The sequence below is a fragment of the Semicossyphus pulcher genome, unplaced genomic scaffold, assembly GCF_022749685.1.
Source record: "Semicossyphus pulcher isolate SPU_LCO1_2020_fin unplaced genomic scaffold, fSemPul1.0.p SCAF_17, whole genome shotgun sequence".
NCBI classification, from domain to species: Eukaryota; Metazoa; Chordata; class Actinopteri; order Labriformes; family Labridae; genus Semicossyphus; species Semicossyphus pulcher.
Genome location: NW_027211681.1, coordinates 14,255,637 through 14,282,743, shown reverse-complemented (window position 1 = coordinate 14,282,743; position 27,107 = coordinate 14,255,637). Strand labels below are relative to the sequence as shown.

At 43.7% G+C, this 27,107-nt stretch overlaps 10 protein-coding genes across 10 annotated transcripts; 4 read left to right on the top strand and 6 right to left on the bottom strand.

Moving 5' to 3' along the window:
* Nucleotides 1-817: 817 nt before the first annotated feature.
* Nucleotides 818-15,716, bottom strand: LOC138594392 (histone H2AX-like). The gene is made up of 3 exons (XM_069665464.1): nt 15,337-15,716; nt 2,010-2,028; nt 818-1,204 (listed from the first exon to the last, which is right to left on the bottom strand). Exons 1-3 carry the CDS (start codon nt 15,714-15,716, stop codon nt 818-820), a joined length of 786 nt encoding a protein of 261 aa, XP_069521565.1.
* On the top strand, nt 1,565-1,975 carry LOC138595133 (histone H3). The gene has a single exon (XM_069666471.1). The coding sequence runs from the start codon at nt 1,565-1,567 to the stop codon at nt 1,973-1,975; it is 411 nt and encodes a 136-aa protein (XP_069522572.1).
* On the bottom strand, nt 5,638-6,006 carry LOC138594611 (histone H2B 3-like). Its single transcript, XM_069665763.1, has one exon. It carries the CDS (start codon nt 6,004-6,006, stop codon nt 5,638-5,640), a length of 369 nt encoding a protein of 122 aa, XP_069521864.1.
* On the bottom strand, nt 7,239-12,007 carry LOC138594614 (histone H2B 3-like). The gene is made up of 2 exons (XM_069665767.1): nt 11,998-12,007; nt 7,239-7,612 (listed from the first exon to the last, which is right to left on the bottom strand). Exon 2 carries the CDS (start codon nt 7,605-7,607, stop codon nt 7,239-7,241), a length of 369 nt encoding a protein of 122 aa, XP_069521868.1. The 5' UTR covers nt 7,608-7,612; nt 11,998-12,007.
* LOC138595304 (histone H4) lies at nt 9,705-10,016 on the bottom strand. The gene has a single exon (XM_069666673.1). It carries the CDS (start codon nt 10,014-10,016, stop codon nt 9,705-9,707), a length of 312 nt encoding a protein of 103 aa, XP_069522774.1.
* LOC138594587 (histone H1-like) lies at nt 13,623-14,243 on the top strand. The gene has a single exon (XM_069665734.1). It carries the CDS (start codon nt 13,623-13,625, stop codon nt 14,241-14,243), a length of 621 nt encoding a protein of 206 aa, XP_069521835.1.
* A 356-nt stretch (nt 15,717-16,072) lies between the features above and the next one.
* On the top strand, nt 16,073-16,483 carry LOC138594948 (histone H3). The gene has a single exon (XM_069666238.1). The coding sequence runs from the start codon at nt 16,073-16,075 to the stop codon at nt 16,481-16,483; it is 411 nt and encodes a 136-aa protein (XP_069522339.1).
* Nucleotides 16,484-21,457: 4,974 nt separating this feature from the next.
* Nucleotides 21,458-21,826, top strand: LOC138594565 (histone H2B 3-like). The gene has a single exon (XM_069665700.1). It carries the CDS (start codon nt 21,458-21,460, stop codon nt 21,824-21,826), a length of 369 nt encoding a protein of 122 aa, XP_069521801.1.
* Nucleotides 21,827-22,939: 1,113 nt separating this feature from the next.
* Nucleotides 22,940-23,251, bottom strand: LOC138595250 (histone H4). Its single transcript, XM_069666612.1, has one exon. It carries the CDS (start codon nt 23,249-23,251, stop codon nt 22,940-22,942), a length of 312 nt encoding a protein of 103 aa, XP_069522713.1.
* A 3,113-nt stretch (nt 23,252-26,364) lies between these two features.
* Nucleotides 26,365-26,775, bottom strand: LOC138594935 (histone H3). Its single transcript, XM_069666225.1, has one exon. It carries the CDS (start codon nt 26,773-26,775, stop codon nt 26,365-26,367), a length of 411 nt encoding a protein of 136 aa, XP_069522326.1.
* Between the last annotated feature and the right edge of the window lie 332 nt (nt 26,776-27,107).

Below are 27,107 nucleotides of genomic sequence, written 5' to 3'. Positions count from 1 at the left end.
AAAGATCAACAAATATAAAGACAATAAAATCTCTCAGTGCTGCAAAAACAAAGAAGGACAAATAAACAGACTTTAGAAGATTCAGACACTTTCTTCAGACTCATTTCGATCTGATCTTTGCATTTTTGTGCTTTATTAATGTTTTCTTCTTCATGTATTTAAACATGAAGTATTTTATTCCTGAAAAGGACCTTTGGGTTACTTTGATGATCAGGTTTACTCGGTCGCAGCTTCGCGTGTCCAAACATTCAAAAAGTACGATTTTACCCCCATAGGCCCACATTTATTTTATTATATTTCTCACGTTTTTACAGACATGACGAGTAAGTTTGTATTAAATATATTAAGAATATAATCGATTTACTTTATTAAATGCATATTATTTATTAATGCATTTATTCCTGTGTTCATTTAGGTTTAATTTTAGCTTCGTATTCTTTGTTGCATCATGCAAATCAGCTTCGTATTAAAATGTTGTCTACCTCAGACATGCGGTTGGGTTTCAGTTAGCAATAACTTTTATTTAATTCAGGAACGTCGTGTAGTCGACCTTTGTTGTGCTCCTCATAATCTGCTGCCGTTTTTCACGTGCTCAGCCTTAATTCCCGTCCTCAACAAGTTTAGACGACTTACAACGTACCTTTGTGTCCTCGTGGCCAAGTGTGTTTTTTGTTTTTGTAAATTGAATGTTTGATGAGCAGTTATTTATTATCACTTTGAAAGATGGATAGGCCTACTTGAGAAACTTCGCTTTTTATTGTCGGTGTGTGGCTCTTAAAAGAGCCGTTGTGTGTGTTTTATAGTTGGTTGTGGATATCTACTTCTTGGCGGCCTTCTCGGTCTTCTTGGGCAGCAGCACAGCCTGGATGTTGGGCAGCACGCCGCCCTGAGCGATGGTCACTCCGCCAAGCAGCTTGTTGAGCTCCTCGTCGTTGCGGACAGCCAGCTGCAGGTGACGGGGGATGATACGGGTCTTCTTGTTGTCGCGAGCAGCGTTTCCGGCCAACTCGAGGATCTCAGCGGTCAGGTACTCCAGCACAGCCGCCAGATAGACGGGGGCGCCGGCACCAACACGCTGGGCATAATTACCTTTGCGCAGCAGCCTGTGAACACGGCCGACTGGGAACTGGAGTCCGGCACGAGAAGAGCGGGTCTTTGCCTTAGCTCTGGCTTTTCCGCCGGTTTTCCCCCTTCCACTCATGGTCTAGTCTGCTTTCTGGAGTCGGGACTCAGAGAAATGTTACGCCCGACGGACTTAACACTCCTTTATATGCCGAGGCGCGCGGGAGGGTTCCTGCCGGACCAACCAGAAAAGAGGCTTCCAGCGGAGAAGAGAGTGGGGGCTGCGCCCAGTTTCGGACCAATTTTCTTCCAATAAGCTGCGGGGATTGAGGTGGTGAGTCGCTCCTCCAGGCGGGGCTGAGCTCCCGCAGCAGTCCATCACCAATCAGGGTCCGGAGGTGTGAACCAGCGTCACCCTTTCACAGCCGCTCCTCCACTTTAAGAGGAGCGCGTCTTCTCTCTCTCTGCTACACTTTTCTCCTGTTCAGAGAAAGAAGAGACGATGGCAAGAACCAAGCAGACCGCTCGTAAGTCCACCGGAGGCAAAGCCCCCAGGAAGCAGCTGGCCACCAAGGCTGCCCGTAAGAGCGCCCCAGCCACCGGCGGCGTGAAGAAGCCCCACCGTTACAGGCCCGGTACCGTGGCTCTGAGAGAGATCCGTCGCTACCAGAAATCCACGGAGCTGCTGATCCGCAAGCTGCCCTTCCAGCGCCTGGTCAGAGAGATCGCTCAGGACTTCAAGACCGATCTGCGCTTCCAGAGCTCCGCTGTCATGGCTCTGCAGGAGTCCAGCGAGGCTTACCTGGTCGGCCTATTTGAGGACACCAACCTGTGCGCCATTCACGCCAAGAGGGTCACCATCATGCCCAAAGACATCCAGCTGGCCCGCCGCATCCGTGGAGAGCGAGCTTAAACTGTCTGCTGGTGCACGAACGAACCACAACGGCTCTTTTAAGAGCCACCTCACTCTGACTCAAGAGATCATTCCTCTGCTGCGTGTGTTCAAACATTTCAGTAGTTTTATCAATTTAAACTGCACTTTTTAAACATAATTTTTAAGCTAAAAGCCTTCACACTGTCCGTTTATCCACGATTTCCCACCCTGACCAGACTTAACGCATGGAAGAATACCATATATGTTTGCCTGTAAGCAGGCTGTGCTCTTATTCAAAGGCTAATGTCTCAGAGAATCTCCGATTTGGCTGCCCTATTTTTATTAAAACTTTGTCAACACATGCATGCATGCTGCATAAACCAGACGTCTAATTTACAAAAACAGTCCGTCTGTTTTGTTTTCCTCCATTTATCATAAAAAAGGGGATCCATTTATCGTTGCCAGATCACTTACACCTCCTCATCCTGGACCGTTCTCGCCTCTACCTGAACAATGTCGTCCTCAGAACCCTTTTCTGCCCAAAACAACAAGCTGATATTCAGGGCTCGTTTGGGGTACCTAAAGTTAAATCTAACCGCTAACCCAACCTCCTCCGTTATAGCAGAACCATTTTCCCTCTGAAGTCATGGCTCCCCCAAAACACAACTGAATGGTCAGGATTATTCTCGGGTTATTACAGGCAGTGTGTCTCTGATTATCTTGCTCTCCTGCAACTGTTCACATTGCTACGTGAAACTTAATCATAAGGCTGACACTACTTTAGCGCATAACTGTTTCACTGTAGTATAATAATAATAATAATAATAATAATAATAATAATAATAATAATAATAATAATAATAATATGATGTGAATAATAATAGAGCATTTATTGGGTGAATTTTATGTAACATTATAAATCAAGATTGAATTGACAGAAGGACAGGATTGAGAGAAAAAGCCACAATTACTAATCCCTCTGCAACTTCAGCACCAAGGACAGAGCCATGGATTTGTCAAAAAACAGCAAATTTAGGCCACTAAATAACAAAGCACTGAACGGTCGACCAATCAATCCATTTCTAGTTTATTGAATGCCAAATCATTGCAAATAATATTTTGATATAAAGCAGGTCTGTAAGGAGGAGGTTCAGGGAAGACAACTATGCAGGACACAACCTCCCTGCTGAGTTCAGACTAAAGTTCTGATAAAGACACACACAGGCACGTTTCTCTATCATCATGCTCACATTGTTTTTCAGTGATCCTAAAATGTACATGATCAGTAAATCACAATTTGTTAATCCAAAACTTTATCACAATCAAAATGTAAGCCTTTTTACACTGCGGTTCCGCCTCAGCACTGTAACGAAGCTCCGCTGTCATGTCAGCCTTTGACATTTTACATTGGACCAAGCAACCGCAGCGTAAAGCCGCCCCAGCGTGTGTTTTTACTCGTGTGTTCAGGCGCTGCAGAAGCAAAGTGTGCGCGAGGTGTGAACAAACAGCATGTGCTTCAAAGACACAAACATGGTGCTGTTCCGCCCTGCCGGCTCCGCGTAATAATCCAGCCTTGAACTGGCAGTGTGAAAGGGGCTTTAGTCAGACACCACCTTGTTTCGCACTTAAGTGGCTGTTTTTTGAAACACAGTCTGATGAGAGGAACAGCACAGTCTACCGTTCATGATAGACTCATTCGAAAGGTGAATTTCCTATGAAGAGAAAATGCCTGATCAAGTGAAAGCACCGAAGAAGGACCTTGAGTTGCCCGTTTTTTTTTCCATTATCACACAGAAATGACTCGAGAAAACTTGAATTACATTCAGAAAAGTTGGCACCTCATTTTCAATCTTCATATCATTTAAGATAGCAGTTAGACATTTGCTTTGTTTTACAACGTGGAAATCAGCTCTTATTGATTCAGTGTGTGGCTCTTAAAAGAGCCTTTGTGTTGTTGTTGTTGTTGTTGTTGTTGTTGTTGTTGTTGTTGTTGATGATGATGATGATGATGATGATGATGATGATGATGAAAGAATATAAGAAACATACTGTAACTCCAGATGTTAGAGACACAGGCCTCCAGATCCTGATCCCACTAACTCTGTGAATAGCAGAAGAAAAGTTGTTTGAGGGAGAAAATAAAAAGTGTTCGAAATACAGGTTTCAGACAGAGACAGACAGAGAGACGGCTCTCTCATGAACAAGTCTTCACATGTTAAAACATCAGTAGATCTGCAAATTACATTTTAATTTTCTGCCATTATTATTGCTAAAGACAGCTCAGTAAAGTTCGATGTTGGTGGAGACATGATGTCAGCATCACTAACTGATTGTAAGATCCTGAAATGAGGATGGAAATAGAAAGGCTGTTGTATGAAGTCAGGGAAATATGTTTAAAGTAGTTTTAATATGATGTCAAACTTTTACTTGTTTTTCTTAAACTGCTGTTATGAAAACTTCTACTGAAGTCAAATATCTAAAGACTTCTTCCACCACAGGACGATGTGGAGCTCAGTCACTTTTACAGGAGACATGCTGTCCCTGATTCAAGCTGCTGGTCAATGGGGGCGCTAATGCTCTGAAGAGAGAATCATCGACTGACAGGAAAGAAGAAGGGTCAACCCCTGTCTTCTATTAGGTCCTCAGACAACAGATATATAGCTGTGAATCGGTCAGAGAGCATTATTCGTCTTGAAACTATCAACAAGTGACCATGAGTGGAAGAGGAAAAGGCGGGAAAGGACTTGGTAAAGGAGGCGCTAAGCGTCACCGTAAAGTTCTCCGTGATAACATCCAGGGAATCACCAAGCCCGCTATCCGCCGTCTGGCTCGCCGAGGTGGAGTGAAGCGCATCTCCGGTCTGATCTACGAGGAGACCCGCGGTGTGTTGAAGGTGTTCCTGGAGAACGTCATCCGTGATGCCGTCACCTACACCGAGCACGCCAAGAGAAAAACCGTGACCGCCATGGATGTGGTGTACGCTCTGAAGAGACAGGGCCGCACTCTTTACGGCTTCGGAGGTTAAACATTCACTGACCTACAACAACACAACAACGGCTCTTTTAAGAGCCACGCACTTTACTTGAGGAGTCATTCCTGTCTGATCGTTAAATCACTGCGATTGTTCAATATAGTGGGGCGACCAAAGTGCTCAAATTTACAGTGAAGTGAAAAGGATACAGACCAATGAAAAGATTATTAGCAAGTATGTGGGCACATAATAATTTAAAGTTATTAGTGGAAAAACACATGCTACAAGGAGAAGTAGGAGGGACTGTGGGCAAAACATTTTCACTACAACTGTTTAATTAAAATACGTCATATTTTAATGTGCACTATTTTAACTAGTGAGCAAACTGATTAACACAATTCAAATTGGAGGTAATATTCAGTTAAACTCGGTGCAGGGATCCTACTCTGTTTCTGTAGGCGGAGAGAGAAGCCTAGTGAGTGTTTTTTCACTAGCTTGATTCTTATTGAAGGAATCAAGTGTCTTGCAATGACTCCCGGTCACCCACACAAACAGTGGCTCTACGGAGCAGCAGACAGACCGTGCAACTTTCGGGCCATTTCTTTAGACAGGCCGTCGTTCTTCGGTTGAAGGGACACAGTATCATCATCAAATGTATAGAATAAGGCTCGTAGTTTCGTGGTGGGTGGTCCTGAAAAGGACCGTTGGGTTGTAACAGATATCTGCGGGTTTACTTGGAGCTGGTGTACTTGGTCACCGCCTTGGTTCCCTCAGACACGGCGTGCTTGGCCAGCTCACCGGGCAGCAGCAGGCGGACGGCGGTCTGGATCTCCCTGGACGTGATGGTGGAGCGCTTGTTGTAGTGGGCCAGACGGGAGGCCTCACCGGCGATGCGCTCAAAGATGTCGCTCACAAAGGAGTTCATGATGCCCATGGCCTTAGAGGAGATCCCGGTGTCGGGGTGGACCTGCTTCAGTACCTTGTAGACGTAGATAGCATAGCTCTCCCTCCTGGTCTTTCTCCTCTTCTTACCGGTCTTCGTTGCTTTCGACACGGCTTTCTTTGAGCCCTTTTTGGGCGCCTTGACGGTTTCTGGCATATTTGCTCGGTGCAATTCTCTGAGACAGATAGGGTCGACAGTGTTGGGACGCTCTTTATGTATGTGCCTGATGCAAATAAGCTCGTGCTCTTGCTTTCGCGGGATTGGCTGAGATGTGTGCGCACAGTCCGAGCACCCAGAGGGGGGAGGCTTTGTCCAAAATCATTTCAAAGGCTTCAGTAAATATAATAATCCCCCGTATAGTGATGGCTGATTTACCATCAGAAGTAATGTAGACCAACCGATGCTTGTCACTAATCAAGCACAACTGCCCTACTACTACTACTACTACTACTACTACTACTACTACTACTACTACTACTACTACTACTACTACTACTACTACAACACCACCACCACCACCACCACCACCACCACCACCACCACCACCAAGGCTCTTGTAAGAGCCACACACTGAATCAACAAGAGCTGATTTTCCAACAATGTCTTCTTCACAAATCTCTAATTGCTATACGAATAAGGAAATGGGCCAACTTTTTTTTAGCCGAACACGCAAAACAAAAAGCTGTCTAGAAAACTTAACGGATTCCCGAGGGACAGAAAACGGGTCTGTAAAAAAAAAAACCGTAGCTCGGGGCCCACGCAGCTTAAGGCAAAAAGCAGTGATGCAGTTAAGAGCATGATTCTTTAAATACATTAGATTCTTAAATGAACTACACCAGTGTGTTTAAAATAATAAAATGTAATTTTATTTTCTACCGTTGGGGGTAAATGTTCTTCCTGTCTGAAGTGTAGCCTAATTCCTTGTTGTGGGGAAGAGATGCATAGCAGATAGACTGACTGGGGAATAAATGGTTAGGCCTATTACAACTCAAAGAGGCAAATGTAGATTCTTTTTTTTTTAACACCCCATTCACAATCCCAGCGACTATTTCAGTTAGACGTTTAAATGATGACTATGGCACCGTTGAAGACACGTTCAAAAGGAGCATTTAACTCAAAGACCGTTTTAAGTGATTTTTCAACAAGTCAAGTCAACATTTACAGCAATGTTTTTGAAATATACCATTTTATTCTTTTATTACACATTTTAGTGTGAGCCATACTGTAGCTCTCCAGTGCACACGAGAGTTTAATAGAATGTAGTTGCAGACACACCGTGTCAACTACATTAACGCCACGAGCACATAGATACTACAGAGCAATCACGCTTCAGTTATAGTGGGTGGCTCTTAAAAGAGCCGTTGTATTTAGATTAACAGCAGAGCCGTTTACTTGGAGCTGGTGTACTTGGTCACAGCCTTGGTTCCCTCAGACACGGCGTGCTTGGCCAGCTCACCGGGCAGCAGCAGGCGGACGGCGGTCTGGATCTCCCTGGACGTGATAGTGGAGCGCTTGTTGTAGTGAGCCAGACGGGAGGCCTCACCGGCTATGCGCTCAAAGATGTCGCTCACAAAGGAGTTCATGATGCCCATGGCCTTAGAGGAGATACCGGTGTCGGGGTGGACCTGCTTCAGGACCTTGTAGACGTAGATGGCATAGCTCTCCCTCCTGGTCTTTCTCCTCTTCTTGCCGGTCTTCGTGGCTTTAGACACGGCTTTCTTTGAGCCCTTCTTGGGCGCCTTGACGGTTTCTGGCATATTCGCTCGGATGACTTTTCTGAGACAGTTGGGATTGTTAGTGTCGGGACGTTCTTTATGTACGTGCCTGATGCAAATAATCTCGTGCTCTTGCTTTCGCGGGATTGGCTGAGATGTGTGCGCACAGTCCGAGCACCCAGAGGGGGGAGGCTTTGTCCGAAATCATTTACCGCCAACCCTACAGTGAGTAACTAGAGTGAGTTAACTATTTTGTAGCCTATGTCTGTGTCAGTTTTAAGTAATATAATAATCCCCAGTGTATAGTGATGCCTCAATTTACCATCAGAAGTAGTGTAGACCGACCGATGCTGGTCACTAATCAAGCACAACATAGCATCAGCAGCAAACATCTCTAGTATAAAGCTTGATTGATCAGGAGAGTTATAAAAGGATTTTGTCCAGGATTGTAAACACTCTAGAATGAAGAGAACTGTTTATCACAAAGCCCAAGAAGCCCACATCACCTTTATACGAGAGACTCACTTGTTTGATTCAGATGCGGACAGGTTGATGAGAGACTCGCTCCTTCAGATATATCCTAAATCATTCTCTGGTTAAACATGGAGTCGTCTTTGTCTCGTCATAAACCAGCAACAACACGAGGAAGCGCTAATGACATGTCTATCATTTTTATGTTTCAAATGTGGACAATTCAAGCATTTCTCATCTAGTCAGTAGGGAGCAAAGTAAAGGGACATACAACAATAGCTTGATCCACCTTCTCTTATAATGTACCCAAAGGCAGAGCGGGGACCGAGGTATCGACGAGTCCAGGCTAGTCTAGTACAAGGACTGAAACAAACACACAAAAGAAATAATTTTCTTTATTTCAGGAGCCATAATTTAACCGTTTTATAGACAAAGACGTCAACATTTTTATTCGAGAACAAAGAAACAATTAAATGAGTTGATCAGTCTAAGGCCGACACGATGGGGAAACATTAGCCTGCTTCAGTAGCAAAAGGGATCAAACACAAAGGGATCAACACAAAACACAAAGATCAAACACAAACCTTGAATCTCAAATAAGAGAATTAAATCAACGAAAACTTTCCATTAAAAATGATTTCAACAAATGTCAGAAGTGAACTGAAGTTTGTTCTATCTAAATGTTCAGCAGGCAGGATCGTCACTGAGAGCGAGACTCGGCCTTTTATAGAAAAGTTATATTCAAGTATCAAATTAATAAATGTAACATTTGGATCACAGTAAAGACACAAAACTAGCTTTAAATAAGTGACATGACATCCCCGACGGCTTGGCGCTTGTGTGTCTACTTGCCCAGGGACTGCCGATGGAAAGGAGCTAATCAGCTAAATCTGGTGCAATGCATCTCCTCTCATTAACTGAGATTAATGTATGTTGCACATGGTCACCCTGCTTAATAAAGATGCAACAATCAAACAAGAACCAAAGTGTGACCAAAAATTAAGACTACTTAAACTGCACAAGTGATTTTTAAGACTCCTAGTTTGTTATACTCTGTACTTAAAGCTGCACTATTCCTTAAAGTAAACACACACACACTTAAGTCGGCCTAATTTAACACATGGCGACAAAAGGCTCTTTATTGGTTTCTGCTTAATTTTCTTTGAAATAAAATGTAGTCATACTTCTCATGTAGGCCATGAGTAGGCCTGCATTATGTAAGTAAAACATGAATGGCTCATACCGTTGTTTTCGCCTATGTTAATTAAGGTCCCGTTTCTAATGTAAATAAAGTTACTTGTTTTGTTTACAGGACCCACAGGGGAAACTGCTACTCAAATAAAAGTGTTGATAACACAAAGTAAAATATGTCTTTATCCTTATTAAGCGTTGTGTAATAACAGATTCAGAATTGTGAGCAATTAGTCACGGGGAGGTCCTGTGCTGTTGCGTTTGTCCAAGTTACTTTAGTGTTAGTGATGAAAATAATTCCCACCAAAGTAATCTTACTTCACTTGATATTGTGCATGGACTTAATACTATTGTTCTAAAGCACTTATATTGATGCTGTGTTTGGACTGACGTCATCATCAGGAAGTTCACGCTCTCATTTGATTCAGTGTGTGGCTCTTAAAAGAGCCGTTGTTGTAGTTGTAGGACAGTGAATGTTTAACCTCCGAAGCCGTACAGAGTGCGTCCTTGTCTCTTCAGAGCGTACACCACATCCATGGCGGTCACAGTTTTTCTCTTGGCGTGCTCGGTGTAGGTGACGGCATCACGGATGACGTTCTCCAGGAACACCTTCAACACACCGCGGGTCTCCTCGTAGATCAGACCGGAGATGCGCTTCACTCCACCACGGCGAGCCAGACGGCGGATAGCGGGCTTGGTGATTCCCTGGATGTTATCACGGAGGACTTTACGGTGACGCTTAGCGCCTCCTTTACCAAGTCCTTTCCCGCCTTTTCCTCTTCCACTCATGGTCACTTGTTGATAGTTTCAAAACGAATGATGTTCTCTGATCGATTCACAGCTAGATATATGTTGTCTGAGGACCTAATAGAAGACATGGTCCGACCCTTCTTCTTTCCTGGCAGTCGATGATTCTCTCTTCAGAGCATTAGGGCCCCCACTGACAAGCAGCTTGAATCTGGGACAGCATGTCTCCTGTAAAAGTGTCTGAGCTCCACATCGTCCAGTGGTGGAAGAAGTCTTTAGATATTTGATTAACTACTTTAATACGTAAAGTTAAAGTTTAAAATATGTGAGGCACTCAGAGGGGATAAGGCCTTAATGGCTGAAACACATAGGCATGTTTTTACTGAGTCTGTAACCCTGAAGACAGACAGGCTTTATATTAATTAGAGCCTCAAATCTTTTCAATCACTTCAGACTTGGATCCCCACACTGAAGAGCGCCAGAGCGACACCTTCTTCACACCCATGCCACACTCTATGTATCTATTTTTTTGACCAATTTAAAACACCTCTTGCTAACCTCATACACAGCTGCCTCTCTATCGTCATCCTCAGTTCAGGATCTTACAATTTAGTGATGCTAACATCGCGTCCCCACAAACATCCAATTTCTACTGAGCTGTCTTTAGCAATAATGTTTTTAGAAGAGTAAAATGTCATTTGTAGATCTACTGATGTTTTCAACATGTGGAGGACTTGTTCATGAGACAGCCGTCTGCCTTTCTGTCTCTGCTAACAGTGGAACATGAGACCTTCAGGTACCGCAAGGACGACGAGAGATACCAGTGTAGCTGTTAGCAACTTTATTTAACTTCCTGTTTACATCTCGCGGGTCCCTCCCTATATATGTTCCCCCTGTAATTGTAGGTTCTGACGTGTATACTATTCCTACAAACAGAAACTCCAGCCTGCTGTGTATTTCATACACTTGCTGTTGGGTTATACTTCTGTGATACTCCTGTGAATCAGGAGGGACGGATAAAGACCCGGATTGCTGCTTCATGTAGTGGATTAAACAGATGCTGGGAGCGGTGCAAGGCAGATAAACAGCGTGCCCATGAGGCTGAGGAGATGATGAAAAAAAGCTTTTGAGTGTGTTCTAGTTTATCTTTCAGCTGGAAACCAACATTAGACACACACACACACACACACACACACACACACACACACACACACACACACACACACACACACAAATACCAAACCTAGATTAAATCATCTCCAACACAGCAACTTGCGCTGCTAACAAGTTTATTCTTCTGGAATGAGAATCATATGTGATAAAGTTTGTAACCATGTGCAGTATAACAGTGGAAAATCATCAATGATCAAACTCGCTTTGATTTCTCTCTCTTTACATAATCAGAGACTGTAATTTCCAGTAGGATCCGTCAGTAATCTTCACCTTTCAGTCTGACATTTACAAAAGAAAAAAAACAACTTTAAACTACTTTCCCTTCCTGTACAGATATGTCATGTCCTGCACACTTTCAGATAAGGTCCTGATGAGTCCGTTTTTGTGAGGTTGAATTCTTATTTTGTGATGTCATTTTCGAGATATATATATAACTATATTTGTTACATATGACCTGATATTTTAAAGGACATGTTACAAAAATCATAGCAGATGATATCATTTTAAAAATCTATGAAGGATCAGACCTCTCTGTATTCTCTCTGCTTACTGCATGGAATTGTGATATATCCATAAACTTGTTCACCAGTGCATCATGGTGCATCACAAATGGTCTGTTCTGCTGCAACTCTGCTCTGATGATTGTATTTGTTGATAACTTCTGGGAACTCTGGAGAGATTCAACAATCTGCCATCGGATCCCATCAAGAAAGAACAAAATGACTCGACACTCTGTTAACGTGGCTCCGTCCCAGGTGATTGCAGGTGGAGCTTCCTGTCCTCTTGTCCTGCGACTCTTGAGGTGTTGAACTGGCTTCATCACAGCTGCAGCTCAGAGCAGCAGAGAAACCTGTTCTTACACTGAGCTCAACAGTTACTGTCAGTTCAGCACCTCGGACAGCGACGGCCACACAAGACTCCTAGGAGAAGAGAACAAGAAACTCCACCTGCACTCACCTGGGAGAGCTGAGACACAGCACTATTTCTGCCACTTCCCATAGTTATTAAAACTAGTGTTTCAGAATTTAACAATAATAATGATAATAATAACAATGTTCATAATAATGACAATAATAATAACAACATCATGCATCTTTATTTTTAATTGAACTAAAGCTTTTGACTCAGATGACCAATCTGTGCTTGGAGCTGATTAAAAGTTTAAAAAAGGAAAAATGTAGGAATAATATTAGAGTCACATTATATTTTGAATGACTAAATATAAATATTGATAGGGATAAATCTGTTTAGTTATATAGTTTTTTTCATCGTGTCCTGCACAAAAAGGAGCCCAGCCCACATGGGCTCACGAGACACTCCGCACAAAACAAACAAGAGCATCGACAGAATGAGAACAAAAGAACAGTTACACCTCCAAATATGTCAAAGTCGAATCAAGTATGAAAAACAATTATTTTCCTGAAACATAACTTCAACACTTCTTATGCACAGACTGTACCTTTGACTGAATCAGACATAAAGCGTCCTGCTGCGCTGTTGGACGGCATTTAACATTTATAATGAAAGAGATTGACACTGATTCTGAATTATATCACACTTCACTTTACAATTACATTTTCCATCTTTAAGCCTTTACCTTTAAATGTTATTGATCTTCCTCGTTGAACCTCGAATGAATGTCATTCTGTGGAGCATCAAACCAGCAGATTTTAATCCTACTGTGGACATATTTTGTCCAATAACGTTGTTTTTTTGTTAAAACATGAAGTTTAATCTGGTAAATTATTAATAATGTATCAATGAAATGTTAAAAGTGCATTTTTAGTCACATTCAGAGCCTCTTCAACGCTGCAGCTGTTCTACATCAGGTTCTGTGCTCCACATACAGCTGGAACATTAAATGTTAATTATTATAAACATATATAGTTTGTTTCTCTAATTGTAGCTGAGGAAATGTTCACAGACACAGTGAGCAGCTCTGACAGGAAGCCTGGCCTCAGCCATCATCGGTGTGTTTGCTGCGACCAGAAGAAGTTGATGTAATCACAAACTGATCACCAGCTGATGGTTGTTTTCACTTGGAGTCCCTGAACAAACATGTGGGACAGCAGGAAAACCACTTTTCACAGAGCTCTGATGGATTTTAAATCATTTTAGGAGAGAAATGAGCGCGAAATGCCGCTGAGCAGTGCTGCTCACGGCGGTGAATGTGTGAGGTTTGGAGGCTCCACAGAGAAAAAGCAGCCAGCTGCAGAGCTGAACATGACTTCAATATGAAGAGACACAAGTCCGCTATCTGCTGCTTCACTGTCAGCCTTCAGCACGGCTCCCACATTTAGTTTGGACTCTTTTATCGGGGAAGAGAAAACACAAGAGGCCCGGCATTCAGGCGGCTCAGAGAAGGCACTGGGTTGAGTCTCCGCGGTTCTCATGGTGTGTTTAAGGCCAGCCTCCTGTGCAGGACTTTCCATCAGTTCAGTCACCCCGTGTTGTGAACGAAGCTCCGAGAAAACAATGGCAGAAGAAGCTCCAGCTCCCGCTGCCGCCCCGGCCAAAGCCGCCAAGAAGAAGGTCTCCAAGCCGAAGACGGCCGGCCCCAGCGTCACCGAGCTCATTATTAAAACTGTGTCCGCGTCCAAGGAGCGGAGCGGCGTGTCCGCGGCTGCCGTCAAGAAGGCTCTGGCCGCCGGAGGCTACGATGTGGAGAAGAACAAGTCCCGCGTCAAGACCGCCATCAAGAGTCTGGTGATCAAGGGGGTTCTGGTCCAGACCAAGGGCATCGGGGCCTCCGGCTCCTTTAAGATGAGCAAGAAGACCGAGGTGAAGGCCAAGAAGCCGGTCAAGAAAGCCGCTCCTAAAGCCAAGAAGCCCGTAGCCAAGAAAGCCGCAGCGGCCAAGAAGCCCAAGACAGCGGCAGCCAAGAAGCCACTAGCCGCTAAGAAGTCCCCGAAGAAGGTCAAGAAACCCGCAGCGGTCAAGAAGGCAACCAAGAGCCCCAAGAAGGCCACCAAGAGCCCAAAGAAGGCAGCCAAGAGCCCCAAGAAGGTACTGAAAAAGGCCCCTGCAGCCAAGAAAGCCCCCGCAAAGAAGGCTGCCAAGCCCAAAGCCAAGAAGGCAGCACCCAAGAAGAAGTGAGCTGTCAGCGCCTCAACAAACACAAAAGGCTCTTTTAAGAGCCACACACATCTTTCACTAAGAGTCCATTCCTCTTTCGGAATATCTCTCTGTGATTTAATATAAATAAGTATTCTTTAATATGACATCCAATCACTACTTATGTCCGCATGTTTTATATTGTATTCATAGACTACTTTTAATAACTGATATATTTGGACACTTTCGTCTTCTTCTTTTGTTTCATAAATCATTAACAGTAAGAAAAACAGTAAGAAAAGAAAGATCAACAAATCCAAAGACAATAAAATCTCTCAGTGCAGCAAAAACAAAGAAGGAAAATAAACAGACTTCAGAAGGTTCAGACTCATTTTGATCTGATCTTTGCTTTTTTGTGCTTTATTAATGTTTTCTTCGTTTATAAACGCTTTAGCATAAACACAAGATTCATTAATTCAGCAGTAAGTGATAATCTTTCTAAATGTATTTGTTTCAGGTTCTTTGGGAGTAAATATAAATGTGTAAAAACATGAAAATAATATTATATAATATGATTTGAGCTCAATCATGAAGTGACACAGTGAGATCAGGTATCAGGCAGGACAGCAGCTCTTCTGGACCGGAAGGTTTTTCCTGACAATTACCTTTGGGTTACTTTGATGATCAGCAGGTTTACTTGGTAGCAGCTTTCTTATTAACATTCGTATTTTAAAATGGTTTGATAATGTTTATTATTTTGTTTTACATTAATGAAAACAACTTGGAGTTTCTAATATTAGCTCCTGTTTCCAGAACCGATTTCATCATTTCACTTCTTATGAAACATGATTGAATGTTGTCAGAAGAATAACAACGATGTACTCTGTAACCCATCATGTGGATTTTTTCCACTTTATTTTCGTGCTCATTGTTTAAACGTCTCACAATGTTACTTTGTATCTTCGTGGCCAAACGCGTTTCGTTATTATTATTATTATTATTATTATTATTATTATTATTATTATTATTAGTCGTCGTCATCATCAGATACATGAGAAACTCTGCTCTTCATCGTCGGTGTGTGTGGCTCTTAAAAGAGCCGTTGTGTGTTTCAAAGTCAGTTGTGGATCTTCACTTCTTGGCGGCCTTCTCGGTCTTCTTGGGCAGCAGGACAGCCTGGATGTTGGGCAGCACGCCGCCCTGAGCGATGGTCACTCCGCCCAGTAGCTTGTTGAGCTCCTCGTCGTTGCGGACAGCCAGCTGCAGGTGACGGGGGATAATACGGGTCTTCTTGTTGTCGCGGGCAGCGTTTCCGGCCAACTCGAGGATCTCAGCGGTCAGGTACTCTAGCACAGCCGCCAGGTAGACGGGGGCACCGGCACCCACACGCTGGGCATAGTTACCTTTGCGCAACAGCCGGTGAACACGGCCGACTGGGAACTGGAGCCCGGCACGAGAAGAGCGGGTCTTTGCCTTAGCTCTGGCTTTTCCGCCTGTTTTGCCTCTTCCACTCATTGTTCAAGTCTGCTTTCTCGAGTCGGTACTCAGAGAAATAATGCCTCCAACGGCTGAAACACTCATTTATATGACAAGGAGCGCGGGAGGGTTCATACCGGACCAACCAGAGGCTTCAGTGAGAAGAGAGGGGGGTCTCGCGCCCAGTTTCGGTCCACTATTCCTCCAATAAGCGGCAGAGATTGAGGTGGTGAGTCGCTCCTCCAGGCGGGGCTGAGCTCCAGCAGCAGCCCATCACCAATCAGGGGCCGGAGGTCCGAACCAGCGTCACCCTTTCACAGCCGCTCCTCCAGTTTAAGAGGAGCGCGTCTCCTCTCTCTGCTACACTTTTCTCCTGTTCAGAAAAGAAAGAGACGATGGCAAGAACCAAGCAGACCGCTCGTAAGTCGACCGGAGGCAAAGCCCCCAGGAAGCAGCTGGCCACAAAGGCTGCCCGTAAGAGCGCCCCAGCCACCGGCGGCGTGAAGAAGCCTCACCGTTACAGGCCCGGTACCGTGGCTCTGAGAGAGATCCGTCGCTACCAGAAATCCACGGAGCTGCTGATCCGCAAGCTGCCCTTCCAGCGCCTGGTCAGAGAGATCGCTCAGGACTTCAAGACCGACCTGCGCTTCCAGAGCTCCGCTGTCATGGCTCTGCAGGAGTCCAGCGAGGCTTACCTGGTCGGCCTGTTTGAGGACACCAACCTGTGTGCCATCCACGCCAAGAGGGTCACCATCATGCCCAAAGACATCCAGCTGGCCCGCCGCATCCGCGGAGAGCGAGCTTAAACTGTCTGCTGCTGCATAAACCACAACGGCTCTTTTAAGAGCCACCTCACTCTGACTCAAGAGATCATTCCTCTTTACATATTCTCAATTATTATAAAAATGATAATTATTGTAATCCTTAAAACATCATCTACCCTCTTCGCATTGAATGTTTTGAAAGTGAGGGTATGAAACTAAACCTTTTACTTTTCATTTTCCTCCAAATTATTTAACAATACATATAGCAGACTCTTTACATTTTCAGCTATGATTAACTTTTCTAGCTAAAATGACTTAAGCTGTCGAGTTTTAGTTTGAAACACCTTCATGCTACAATGTTACAATGTCCTTAAGCAGACGCTTTTGTCCAGACGTACATTTGAGAGTTAATACATCACCAGCACGGATGAAGACAGGAGCGGAAAAAGTCACTAAGTGCTGACAAACCGCTTCAAGTGCGACCAGACACAGGTGCCAAACATCCTCCATTTCAGGGTTTCTCAAACTTTTTGGGGCCAGGGACCCCTTACACAGGACAACATTTTCCAAGGAACCCCCCATAATCGTAACACAGATTAAGCATATGCATACTGACATTTGCACTCTCAGATTCCATTGGAACTTTTTGTATTGTAAAACCTAAATACTTCAGACATGTTTCATCGTGAGAAACCAAAACATTTCACTTTGAATCATGTTAATACCACTTATATACTTTAAAACAGATCAAATAGCTTGTGGACTCAACTTGACAGCATTTACATTTCGAGCTTTCAGAAAGTTAAAGACCCCGATTAGATGTCTTTTCATTTCCGAACCACTTTTTATTTGAGCGTTACCGTTTTTCTTTACAGTCACTGCGTTATATGCACACTCTGCTGCAGCCGCACATCACAAATATCACCCACCATGAACAAGCACTCACATGGAAGTTTTCTTTATAATATTGGGGATGCGGAGCACCTCAGCAAAGCCACTGTCTGCAGGGCAGTGAGGAAAGTGCGCAGGCTCTGAGATGTTTTTTGCACAATTGTGTTAAATTCCCTGGCCACAAACCTCTGAGAGCCATGAAGGAGAAATTCCACTGGATTGCAGGTAAACGTTGTAGAAATCTGTTTTAAAGAATGATAATGTATTGTGTACTGTTAATGACATGTTGCTGTGCCCTCAGACTAGGATTACTAATTTCAGTTTATTCTAGGATTTCCCAATGCGATTGGGTGTGTCGACGGAACCCATATTCCCATCAGGGCTCCCTCTGAAAATGAGGGAGACTATGTAAATAGTCCATCCACAGCATTAATGTGCAGGTAGATATGACCACAGTGTCAAAATGTGAAAGACTGCATCACAATCCTGCAACTAACATCTGTCATTCTCTGCACTGTCAAGATCATATGTGATGCTTCACACCTCATAACAAATGTGGAGGCCAAGTGGCCCGGGTCTGTGCATGACTCTCTGGTATACCGTAAGTCTACTGTAAGCCACAGAATGGAACGCGGTAAGTAGCCTAGAGTTTTGTTCAATATAATTCATTTGTCTCCCTCCTTTGACACACTCAAGGTATCCACTAGACATAACAGGACACTTTGACGGCTATCTGCTGGGTGACAGGGGGAACCCATGCCAACCAACATTGTTGACCCCTTACCCTGAGCCAGACCCCAAGCAGCGCTTCAATGTGGCCCACTGCAGAGCGAGAGCTCGGGTGGAGATGACCATAGGCCTGTTGAAAACCCGTTTCCAGTGCCTACGTCACCTCAGGGTAACCCCTGAGAGGGCCTGCGACATTGTGGCATGTGTTCTCCATAATATTGCCACAATTAGAGGAGAGCAACGCCCTGCCCTACAACTAGAGGCTGATGAAGACCCCATCCCTGCAGCTGACATGCAGGATGGAAGGGCAGTCAGAGATGTCGTCTGCCACAATCATTTCGCTGTCTGAGACACGTTTTTTTTTTTTTTTTTTTCTTTAACATGTCTTACCTTATTTAGATCATACATACTTTAAAGTCTTATACTTCTTAACTTCCAACCGCTTAGCCATTGTTCATATGTTTGACCTTTGACCCATTTACACAGTGCTTCTCAGATGAGGCCTGGGTAGTTTTCTACTTTCTGAAGCCCAAGGACACTGAGTACTCCTATCTCAATAAAATGCCTGTATATTCACTCATTTCTTTATCATTCTTATTAGGCTCTCTTTGGTTGCCTCTCTGTGGTGCTCTGACCCTTTGCAAAAGTCTTTTATAGTTATAATAAAATAATCAAAAGACAAATCTTTGTCAAAGTCATGTTTTGTAGATTTTCCACCACCACTGCCGAGAGCGCTCAAATAAGACAAATGAGTCACATTTTATTTGGTCCTCTTTATTTCCTACAAATACAAAAGCAGTCGTTAATTACTGGAACAATATTTAGAAAATGAAACAACACAATTCACCTGTGACTATGCACCCACCTCTAACTTGTGTTGCAATATTTCGATCTCCCGCGCTGACTTTTTAATCTGGAGGTCCAGGAACACCATTTCTTTGTTGGTTTTTTAATTTTTTTTTAAAAAGATGGCTCCTTTACAGGTAACTGGGAATACATAAGGATGACATTAAATCCTGCAGTTCATGCAGTGCTGTTGACTCTGATGGACCCTCCTCCTGCTGCCCAGCCATGCTCTGTTAAAATGGATAACAATGTCTGTTCATACTTCAATGTAGGCAACATGCCACAATATTCCACACAAGAATTTTAAGAGCAGTGAATGGGAAGAGAACGCCAGATATCAGTAACATATCATTTTAACATGTTACCTCTGTAGTCCGTTCTGTGTCAGCAGAGAGGGTCTCTTCATCATCTTCCTGAGGTTCTTCCTGTTTAGATGAGCATTAGGTTTTAGAACACTTTACACTACTATTTGGTCATCTCTGGAGTATTGAGTAGCCTACTTACAGCTGCAAGGTGTTCTGTCGTTGGATGGGGCTCGACAAGGCAGAGAACCCCCATTAGAATCTGTTAGGACAAATGGCCATGGCTATTACATCAATTAATTCATTTTCATTTGTATAGTGACAAATCACAACGAAAATAATGTCATAACACTTAACATACACTGCAGGTTTAGACCGTACTCTTTATTTCTTACATCTTATGAAGGCACTTGTGTCCTGGGGGGGTGACAGGCTCAGATGAGCTCCCCCCAGGGATTCCCTCTGCCACTGGCCTCCCCGTGTTCTGGCTCAGGGCCAGCTCCTCTGCCGCAGTCAGAGGTGGTGGTGCTGGTCCTCCACCCGTTTTGCGGGCCTCTGCCTTCTTTCTGTTGGCTGAGCAGAATTTAAATGTATTGAGGCCTAATAAATTGAATGTATGTGAAATCAGCATTATGTTAGGGATAAATCACTGAATGATATTCACTTTAATATTTTAAATATGATTGAAGTGAGATTCAGACATGAGTCCATTTCTCCTAAGGCTTACCTGTTTGAATGATGTTCTTATACTTAATTTTTAGCTGCTTCCATGTGCGTTTAGGTCCCGCTGGATTGCACTTAAATTAATATCAATTTTAGCTTCTATTCCGTGATTAAAAATGTAATTAATACACCAATTCAAACTTACGTGTTCACTCGAGCAGCGATTTATTCCCACGCCGCTTCTTTCTCTCTTGCAGCTGCAGTCGTGTTACTTCTCTTGCGAAATACATGTTTGTGTTCGCCATACCTCATCCGCATGAGTATTTCGAGCTCCATTGGTGTGAAGTAGAGGACCTCTTATTGTGTACCGTCGCCATGATGAATGTTGGTATCGGGGCTCCATTAATGCTGGCTTTTTATAGTCAGCGTGCACGCACTTAACTCCGGCTGAACCTACTCAGAGTTGATTGAACTAACTCTGATCAGCTGTTCTGGAACTGAAAACTCAGAGTTTCCTATCTCAGAGTAGATCAACTCAGAGTTTAGGGTTAGACTCACAGTTTGTTGAACCTGCTTTGTGAAATGGACCCCTGAGTGAGTTGAGTGATTCATGACAGATTGATGTGATGTGTCGCAATCATCTCAGTTTCTATTGGTCCAAAGCTAACGTGTGCACGAGTAATGGACACATGCTTCTTTCAAATGGCGCAAATGGTCCTCATCTGTAGACATGCAGTTTTTAATGATACAGCACAATTTTATAATTTATTATAATTATTTCACGGACCCCCAGGCTATGGTTCGAGGACCCCACTTTTAGAACCACTGATTTCGATCATAATAAAGACACATAAACTAATCTATAAATAAGTTATGACTTCCCCGATATGTTGAAATATATTTTAAATATATTTAAATCACCATAGATCCACTTCCACACATTTAATCTTCATCTTTTATTTTTTATTTTATTTTATTGAACACACTTATTTGACTTTTTTTTTTTCTTACTTCTATTTCATGCCATATATTTCTCTATGCTTTCTCTGTGTCAGAGCAACTGTCACTTCCGAATTTACCCCCGGGATTAATAAAGTATTCATGATTCTGAAATATCTTAAAAGCTTGAGCACTATCCTGCTCCTCACTCACTAGTTTGGGAGTTCAGAGGAAAAGACTAAAGAGCTCTTCAACAAATAAAAACACGTCCGGAAATTTCTCGGCTCATTTTCTTTGTGCTGTTAATCATCACTGCTGTTTGTTTCTTTCAGCATGATGCAGGGTGCTGTGTTGTGCTTGATTAGTGACCGTCGGCCATACACTACCTTTCATGGTAAATTGAGGCATCACTATACTGGGGATTATTATATTTACTTAACACTGACAGACAGGCTACAAAATGGCAACTTCATTGTACGGTGGGCGGTAAATGATTTCGGACAAAGCCTCCCCCCCTCTGGGTGCTCACACATCTCAGCCAATCCCGCAAAAGCAAGAGCACGAGCTTATTTGCATCAGGCACATACATAAAGAGCGTCCCAACACTGTCGACCCTATCTGTCTCTGAGAACTACACCGAGCAAACATGCCAGAAACCGTCAAGGCGCCCAAGAAGGGCTCAAAGAAAGCCGTGTCGAAAGCCACCAAGACCGGCAAGAAGAGGAGAAAGACCAGGAGGGAGAGTTATGCCATCTACGTGTACAAGGTCCTGAAGCAGGTCCACCCCGACACCGGGATCTCCTCTAAGGCCATGGGCATCATGAACTCCTTTGTGAGCGACATCTTTGAGCGCATAGCCGGTGAGGCCTCCCGTCTGGCCCACTACAACAAGCGCTCCACCATCACCTCCAGGGAGATCCAGACCGCCGTCCGACTGCTGCTGCCTGGTGAGCTGGCCAAGCACGCCGTGTCCGAGGGAACCAAGGCTGTGACCAAGTACACCAGCTCCAAGTAAACCCGCTGATTATCGGCAACAACCCAACGGTCCTTTTCAGGACCACCAACCACTAAACTACGAGCTTTATTCTATATATTTGACGATGATACCGTGTCCCATCTACCGACAAACGAACGACGGCTTGTCTAAAGAAATGCTTATTGTCTTGCTGGTAAAGGCATCGGTCATGACTGAGGCTGCTCGCGCCTACTGTCCAAAATGTACAGTAGGCTATAAATATTGGATTAAGTTTCGAAACGTTTTTCACGGGACTAACAAATGTGCCCGCTTAAAACATGGACCGAAAGTTGCACGGTCTGTCTGCTGCTCCGTAGAGCCACTGTTTGTGTGGGTGTCCGGGAGTCATTGCAACACACATAATTCCTTCAATAAGAATCAAGCAAATGATGAAACGTACTCAGTAGGATTCTCTCTCTGCCTACTAAAAAGGAGCAGGATCACTGCACTGAACATTACCTCCACATTTAATTGTGTTAATCAGTTAACATGTCCATCTTCAAACCATTTCATATAGTTGTGAGAAAAATAGACAAACTTTTGCTTTGAATTTATACCACAGCAGATTAAGCTTATTTGAAATAGTCTATGTCTTACTACATTAACACCGACTTTATTCCCTACATGTAATAAAATATTTTGCTCACGACTTACAGTGCACATTAAAAAATGACTTGTATTTCAATTAACGCTTCAAAGTAAAATCTTTAAATTGTCCCCGGTCCCCCCCACTTGTCCTTGTTGCATATCAGTATGTTCTCTCATCGAGTGATTGAGAACCTTAAATTATTTGAATGTGCCCACATACTTGGCTAATAATCCTCTTATCGTTAGGTATCCTACTTTTCACTTCACTAATTAATTTGAGCACTTAATTGGTTGGTCCAAGTCATCCCTAAGTTACTTTAGTGTTAACGATGATCATAATTGCCCTCAAAGTAATCTTACTTCACTTGATGTTGTGCAATGTGCATGGACTTAATACCATTGTTCTGAAGCACTTATATTGATGCTGTGTTTGGAATGACGTCATCATCAGGAAGTTTACGCTCTCATTTGATTCAGTGTGTGGCTCTTAAAAGAGCCTTTGTGTTGTTGTTGGACAGTGAATGTTTAACCTCCGAAGCCGTACAAAGTGCGGCCCTGTCTCTTCAGAGCGTACACCACATCCATGGCGGTCACGGTTTTTCGCTTGGCGTGCTCGGTGTAGGTGACGGCATCACGGATGACGTTCTCCAGGAACACCTTCAACACACCGCGGGTCTCCTCGTAGATCAGACCGGAGATGCGCTTCACTCCACCACGGCGAGCCAGACGGCGGATAGCGGGCTTGGTGATTCCCTGGATGTTATCACGGAGGACTTTACGGTGACGCTTAGCGCCTCCTTTACCGAGTCCTTTCCCGCCTTTTCCTCTTCCACTCATGGTCGCGTGTTGATAGTTACAAGACGAATAATGCGCTTGGACCGATTCACAGCCATATATGTGTTGTCTGAGGACCTAATAGAAGACATGGGCCGCCTCTTCTTCTCTTCATGGTAGTCGATGATTCTCTCTTCAGAGCATTAGCGCCCCCACTGACCAGCCGCTTGAATCAGGGACAGCATGTCTCCTGTAAAAGTGACTGAGCTCCATATCGTCCTGTGGTGGAAGAAGTCTTTAGATATTTGACTTCAGTAGAAGTTTCATAACAGCAGTTCAAGAAAAACAAGTAAAAGTTTGACATCATATTAAAACTACTTTAAACATATTTCCCTGACTTCATACAACAGCCTTTCTATTTCCATCCTCATTTCAGGATCTTACAATCAGTTAGTGATGCTGACATCATGTCTCCACCAACATCGAACTCTACTGAGCTGTCTTTAGCAATAATAATGTCAGAAAATTAAAATGTAATCTGCAGATCTACTTATGTTTTAACATGTGGAGGACTTGTTCATGAGAGAGCCGTCTCTCTGTCTGTCTCTGCCTGTATTTCAAACACTTCATGTGCAGCGTGGGCCCACTCACCGTCTTGAGTTGGGCCTCTTGTATGACTTTAATTCAGACAATTTTCTCCCTCAAACAACTTTTCTTCTGCCATTCACAGAGTTAGTGGGATCAGGATCTGAAGGCATGTGTCTCTAACATCTGGAGTTACAGTATGTTTCTTATATTCTTTCTTCTTCAACAACAACAACAACAACAACAACAACAACAACAACAACACAAAGGCTCTTTTAAGAGCCACACACTGAATCAATAAGAGCTGATGATGATATGAAGATTGAAAATTAGGTAAAGTGAGCCTAATTATCAGAACATACATCTGCCAGCTTTTCTGAATTTCATTCAAGTTTTCTCGAGTAATTTCTTTGTGATAATGGAAAAAAAACGGGCAACTCAAGGTCCTTCTTCGGTGCTTTTACTTGATCAGGCATTTTCTCTTCATAGGAAATTCACCTTTTGAATGACTCTATCATGAACGGTAGACTGCGCTGTTCCTCTCATCAAACAGCCACTTAAGTGCGAAACAAGGTGGTGTCTGACTAAAGCCCCTTTCACACTACCAGTTCAACACGGGATTATTATGCCTCTGTCACATTCCGTCTTCTTTGTAAGACACAGGAGGCGGAATGTTGGGGCGAAGTTGTTACACCTCTGAGCCAGCATCGGAGGTAGTAACAGAGGTGAAAGGGCGTCTGGGTGAACAGCGGAGCCGGCAGGGCGGAACAGCACCGTGTGTGTCTTTGAAGCACACGCTGTTTGTTCACACCTTGCGCACACTTTGCTTCTGCAGCGCCGGAACACTGAGTAAAACACACGCTGGGGCGGCTTTACGCCGGGGTTGCTTGGTCCAATGTAAAATGTCAGAGGCTGACGTGACAGCGGAGCTTCGTTACAGTGTTGAGGCGGAACCGCAGTGTAAAAAGGCTTACGTTTTGATTGTGATAAAGTTTTCGATTAACAAATTGTGATTTACTGATCATGTACATTACGATCACTGAAAAACAATGTGAGCATGATGATAGAGAAACGTGCCTGTGTGTGTCTTTATCAGAACTTTAGTCTGAACTCAGCAGGGAGGTTGTGTCCTGCATATGATGCCCCTCCTCCTTACGGACCTGCTTAATATCAAATATTATTTGCAATGATTTGTCATTCAATAAACTAGAAATGGATTGATTGGTCGACTGTTCAGTGCTTTGTTATTTAGTGGCCTAAATTTGCTGTTTTTGACAAATCCATGGCTCTGTCCTTGGTGCTGAAGTTGCAGAGGGATTAGTAATTGTAGCTTTTTCTCTCAATCCTGTCCTTCTGTCAGTTCAATCTTGATTTATAATGTTACATAAAATGCACCCAATAAATGCTCTATTATTATTCACACATTATTATTATTATTATTATTATTATTATTATTATTATTATTATTGTTGTACTACAGTGACAGTTATGCGCTAAAGTAGTGTCACCGTTATGATAAAGTTTCACATAGCAATGTGAACAGTTGCAGGAGAGCAAGATAATCTGAGACACACTGCCTGTAATAGTCCGAGAATAATCCTGACCATTCAGTTGTGTTTTGGGGGAGCCATGACTTCAGAGGGAAAATGGTTCTGCTATAACGTGGAGGTTTGGGTTAGCGGTTAGACTTAACTTTAAGTACCCCGAACGAGCCCTTAAAAATCAGCTACTGCCTGTAGGTATTTTTATTCTACAATGTTATTAAAAAGTCATTATTCCAGGTGGAATCATACATACATATATAATAATATATGGTATCATAATCATATCTATAGAATAATATCAGAAGAATAATGTGAATAATATTTATTTGCAACAGTTTTGTTTTTTCCATAAAAAATGTTCACTAGCACTTATTGTTAACCCTCTAAGAACCACTGTTGCAAAAATATCACATTTATCTTTCCTAAAAAAATATCTGTTCATGTTTTTCTCCTTTGTAGTATTTCAACTCTGCCTTAAACAGCCTACATGTCACTGATCCAGGACTTTCTCATGAGCTGGTTTGCTTGTTATTTTGGGCAGAAAAGGGTTATGAGGACAACATTGTTCAGTGTCAGGTGAGAATGATTTAGGGGTGCAACTTCATTGTTCAGGTTGAGGTGAGAACAGTCCAGGATGAGGAGGTGTAAGTGATCTGGCAATGATAAATGGATCCCCTTTTTTATGATAAGCGAGAGTGTATGCATGTGTTGACAAAGTTTAAAAAAAAAAAAAAATAGGGCTGCCAAATCGGAGATTCTCAGAGACATTAGCCTTTGAATATGAGCACAGCCTGCATTTACACACAACCATATGTGGTATAAATTCTTCCATGCGTTATGTCTGGTCGAGGGGGCAATAGTGCATAAATTGAGAGTATGAAGGCTGTTCAGTAGTGATTAAATACTGTTTAAGGTGCAGTTTAAATTGATAAAACTACTGAAATGTTTGAACACACGCAGCAGAGGAATGATCTCTTGAGTCAGAGTGAGGTGGCTCTTAAAAGAGCCGTTGTGGTTCATGCAGCAGCAGCAGCCGACGACGACGGTTTAAGCTCGCTCTCCGCGGATGCGTCGGGCCAGCTGGATGTCTTTGGGCATTATGGTGACCCTCTTAGCGTGGATGGCGCACAGGTTGGTGTCCTCAAACAGACCGACCAGGTAAGCCTCGCTGGACTCCTGCAGAGCCATGACAGCGGAGCTCTGGAAGCGCAGGTCGGTCTTGAAGTCCTGAGCGATCTCTCTGACCAGGCGCTGGAAGGGCAGCTTGCGGATCAGCAGCTCGGTGGATTTCTGGTAGCGACGGATCTCTCTCAGAGCCACGGTACCCGGCCTGTAACGGTGAGGCTTCTTCACGCCGCCGGTGGCCGGGGCGCTCTTACGGGCAGCCTTGGTGGCCAGCTGCTTCCTCGGGGCTTTGCCTCCGGTGGACTTACGAGCGGTCTGCTTGGTTCTTGCCATCGTCTCTTCTTTCTCTGAACAGGAGAAAAGTGTAGCAGAGAGAGAAGACGCGCTCCTCTTAAAGTGGAGGAGCGGCTGCGAAAGGGTGACGCTGGTTCACACCTCCGGACCCTGATTGGTGATGGACTGCTGCGGGAGCTCAGCCCCGCCTGGAGGAGCGACTCACCACCTCAATCCCCGCAGCTTATTGGAAGAAATTTGGTCCGAAACTGGGCGCGGCCCCCGCTCTCTTCTCCGCTGGAAGCCTCTTTTCTGGTTGGTCCGGCAGGAACCCTCCCGCGCGCCTCGGCATATAAAGGAGGGTTAAGTCCATCGGACGTATCATTTCTCTG

Excerpts from the sequence above, each read along its gene's own strand:
- LOC138595133 (XM_069666471.1), top strand. The coding sequence starts at position 1,565 with ATGGCAAGAACCAAGCAGACCGCTCGTAAGTCCACCGGAGGCAAAGCC.
- LOC138594611 (XM_069665763.1), bottom strand. The coding sequence starts at position 6,006 with ATGCCAGAAACCGTCAAGGCGCCCAAAAAGGGCTCAAAGAAAGCCGTG.
- LOC138594614 (XM_069665767.1), bottom strand. The coding sequence starts at position 7,607 with ATGCCAGAAACCGTCAAGGCGCCCAAGAAGGGCTCAAAGAAAGCCGTG.
- LOC138595304 (XM_069666673.1), bottom strand. The coding sequence starts at position 10,016 with ATGAGTGGAAGAGGAAAAGGCGGGAAAGGACTTGGTAAAGGAGGCGCT.
- LOC138594587 (XM_069665734.1), top strand. The coding sequence starts at position 13,623 with ATGGCAGAAGAAGCTCCAGCTCCCGCTGCCGCCCCGGCCAAAGCCGCC.
- LOC138594392 (XM_069665464.1), bottom strand. The coding sequence starts at position 15,716 with ATGAGTGGAAGAGGCAAAACAGGCGGAAAAGCCAGAGCTAAGGCAAAG.
- LOC138594948 (XM_069666238.1), top strand. The coding sequence starts at position 16,073 with ATGGCAAGAACCAAGCAGACCGCTCGTAAGTCGACCGGAGGCAAAGCC.
- LOC138594565 (XM_069665700.1), top strand. The coding sequence starts at position 21,458 with ATGCCAGAAACCGTCAAGGCGCCCAAGAAGGGCTCAAAGAAAGCCGTG.
- LOC138595250 (XM_069666612.1), bottom strand. The coding sequence starts at position 23,251 with ATGAGTGGAAGAGGAAAAGGCGGGAAAGGACTCGGTAAAGGAGGCGCT.
- LOC138594935 (XM_069666225.1), bottom strand. The coding sequence starts at position 26,775 with ATGGCAAGAACCAAGCAGACCGCTCGTAAGTCCACCGGAGGCAAAGCC.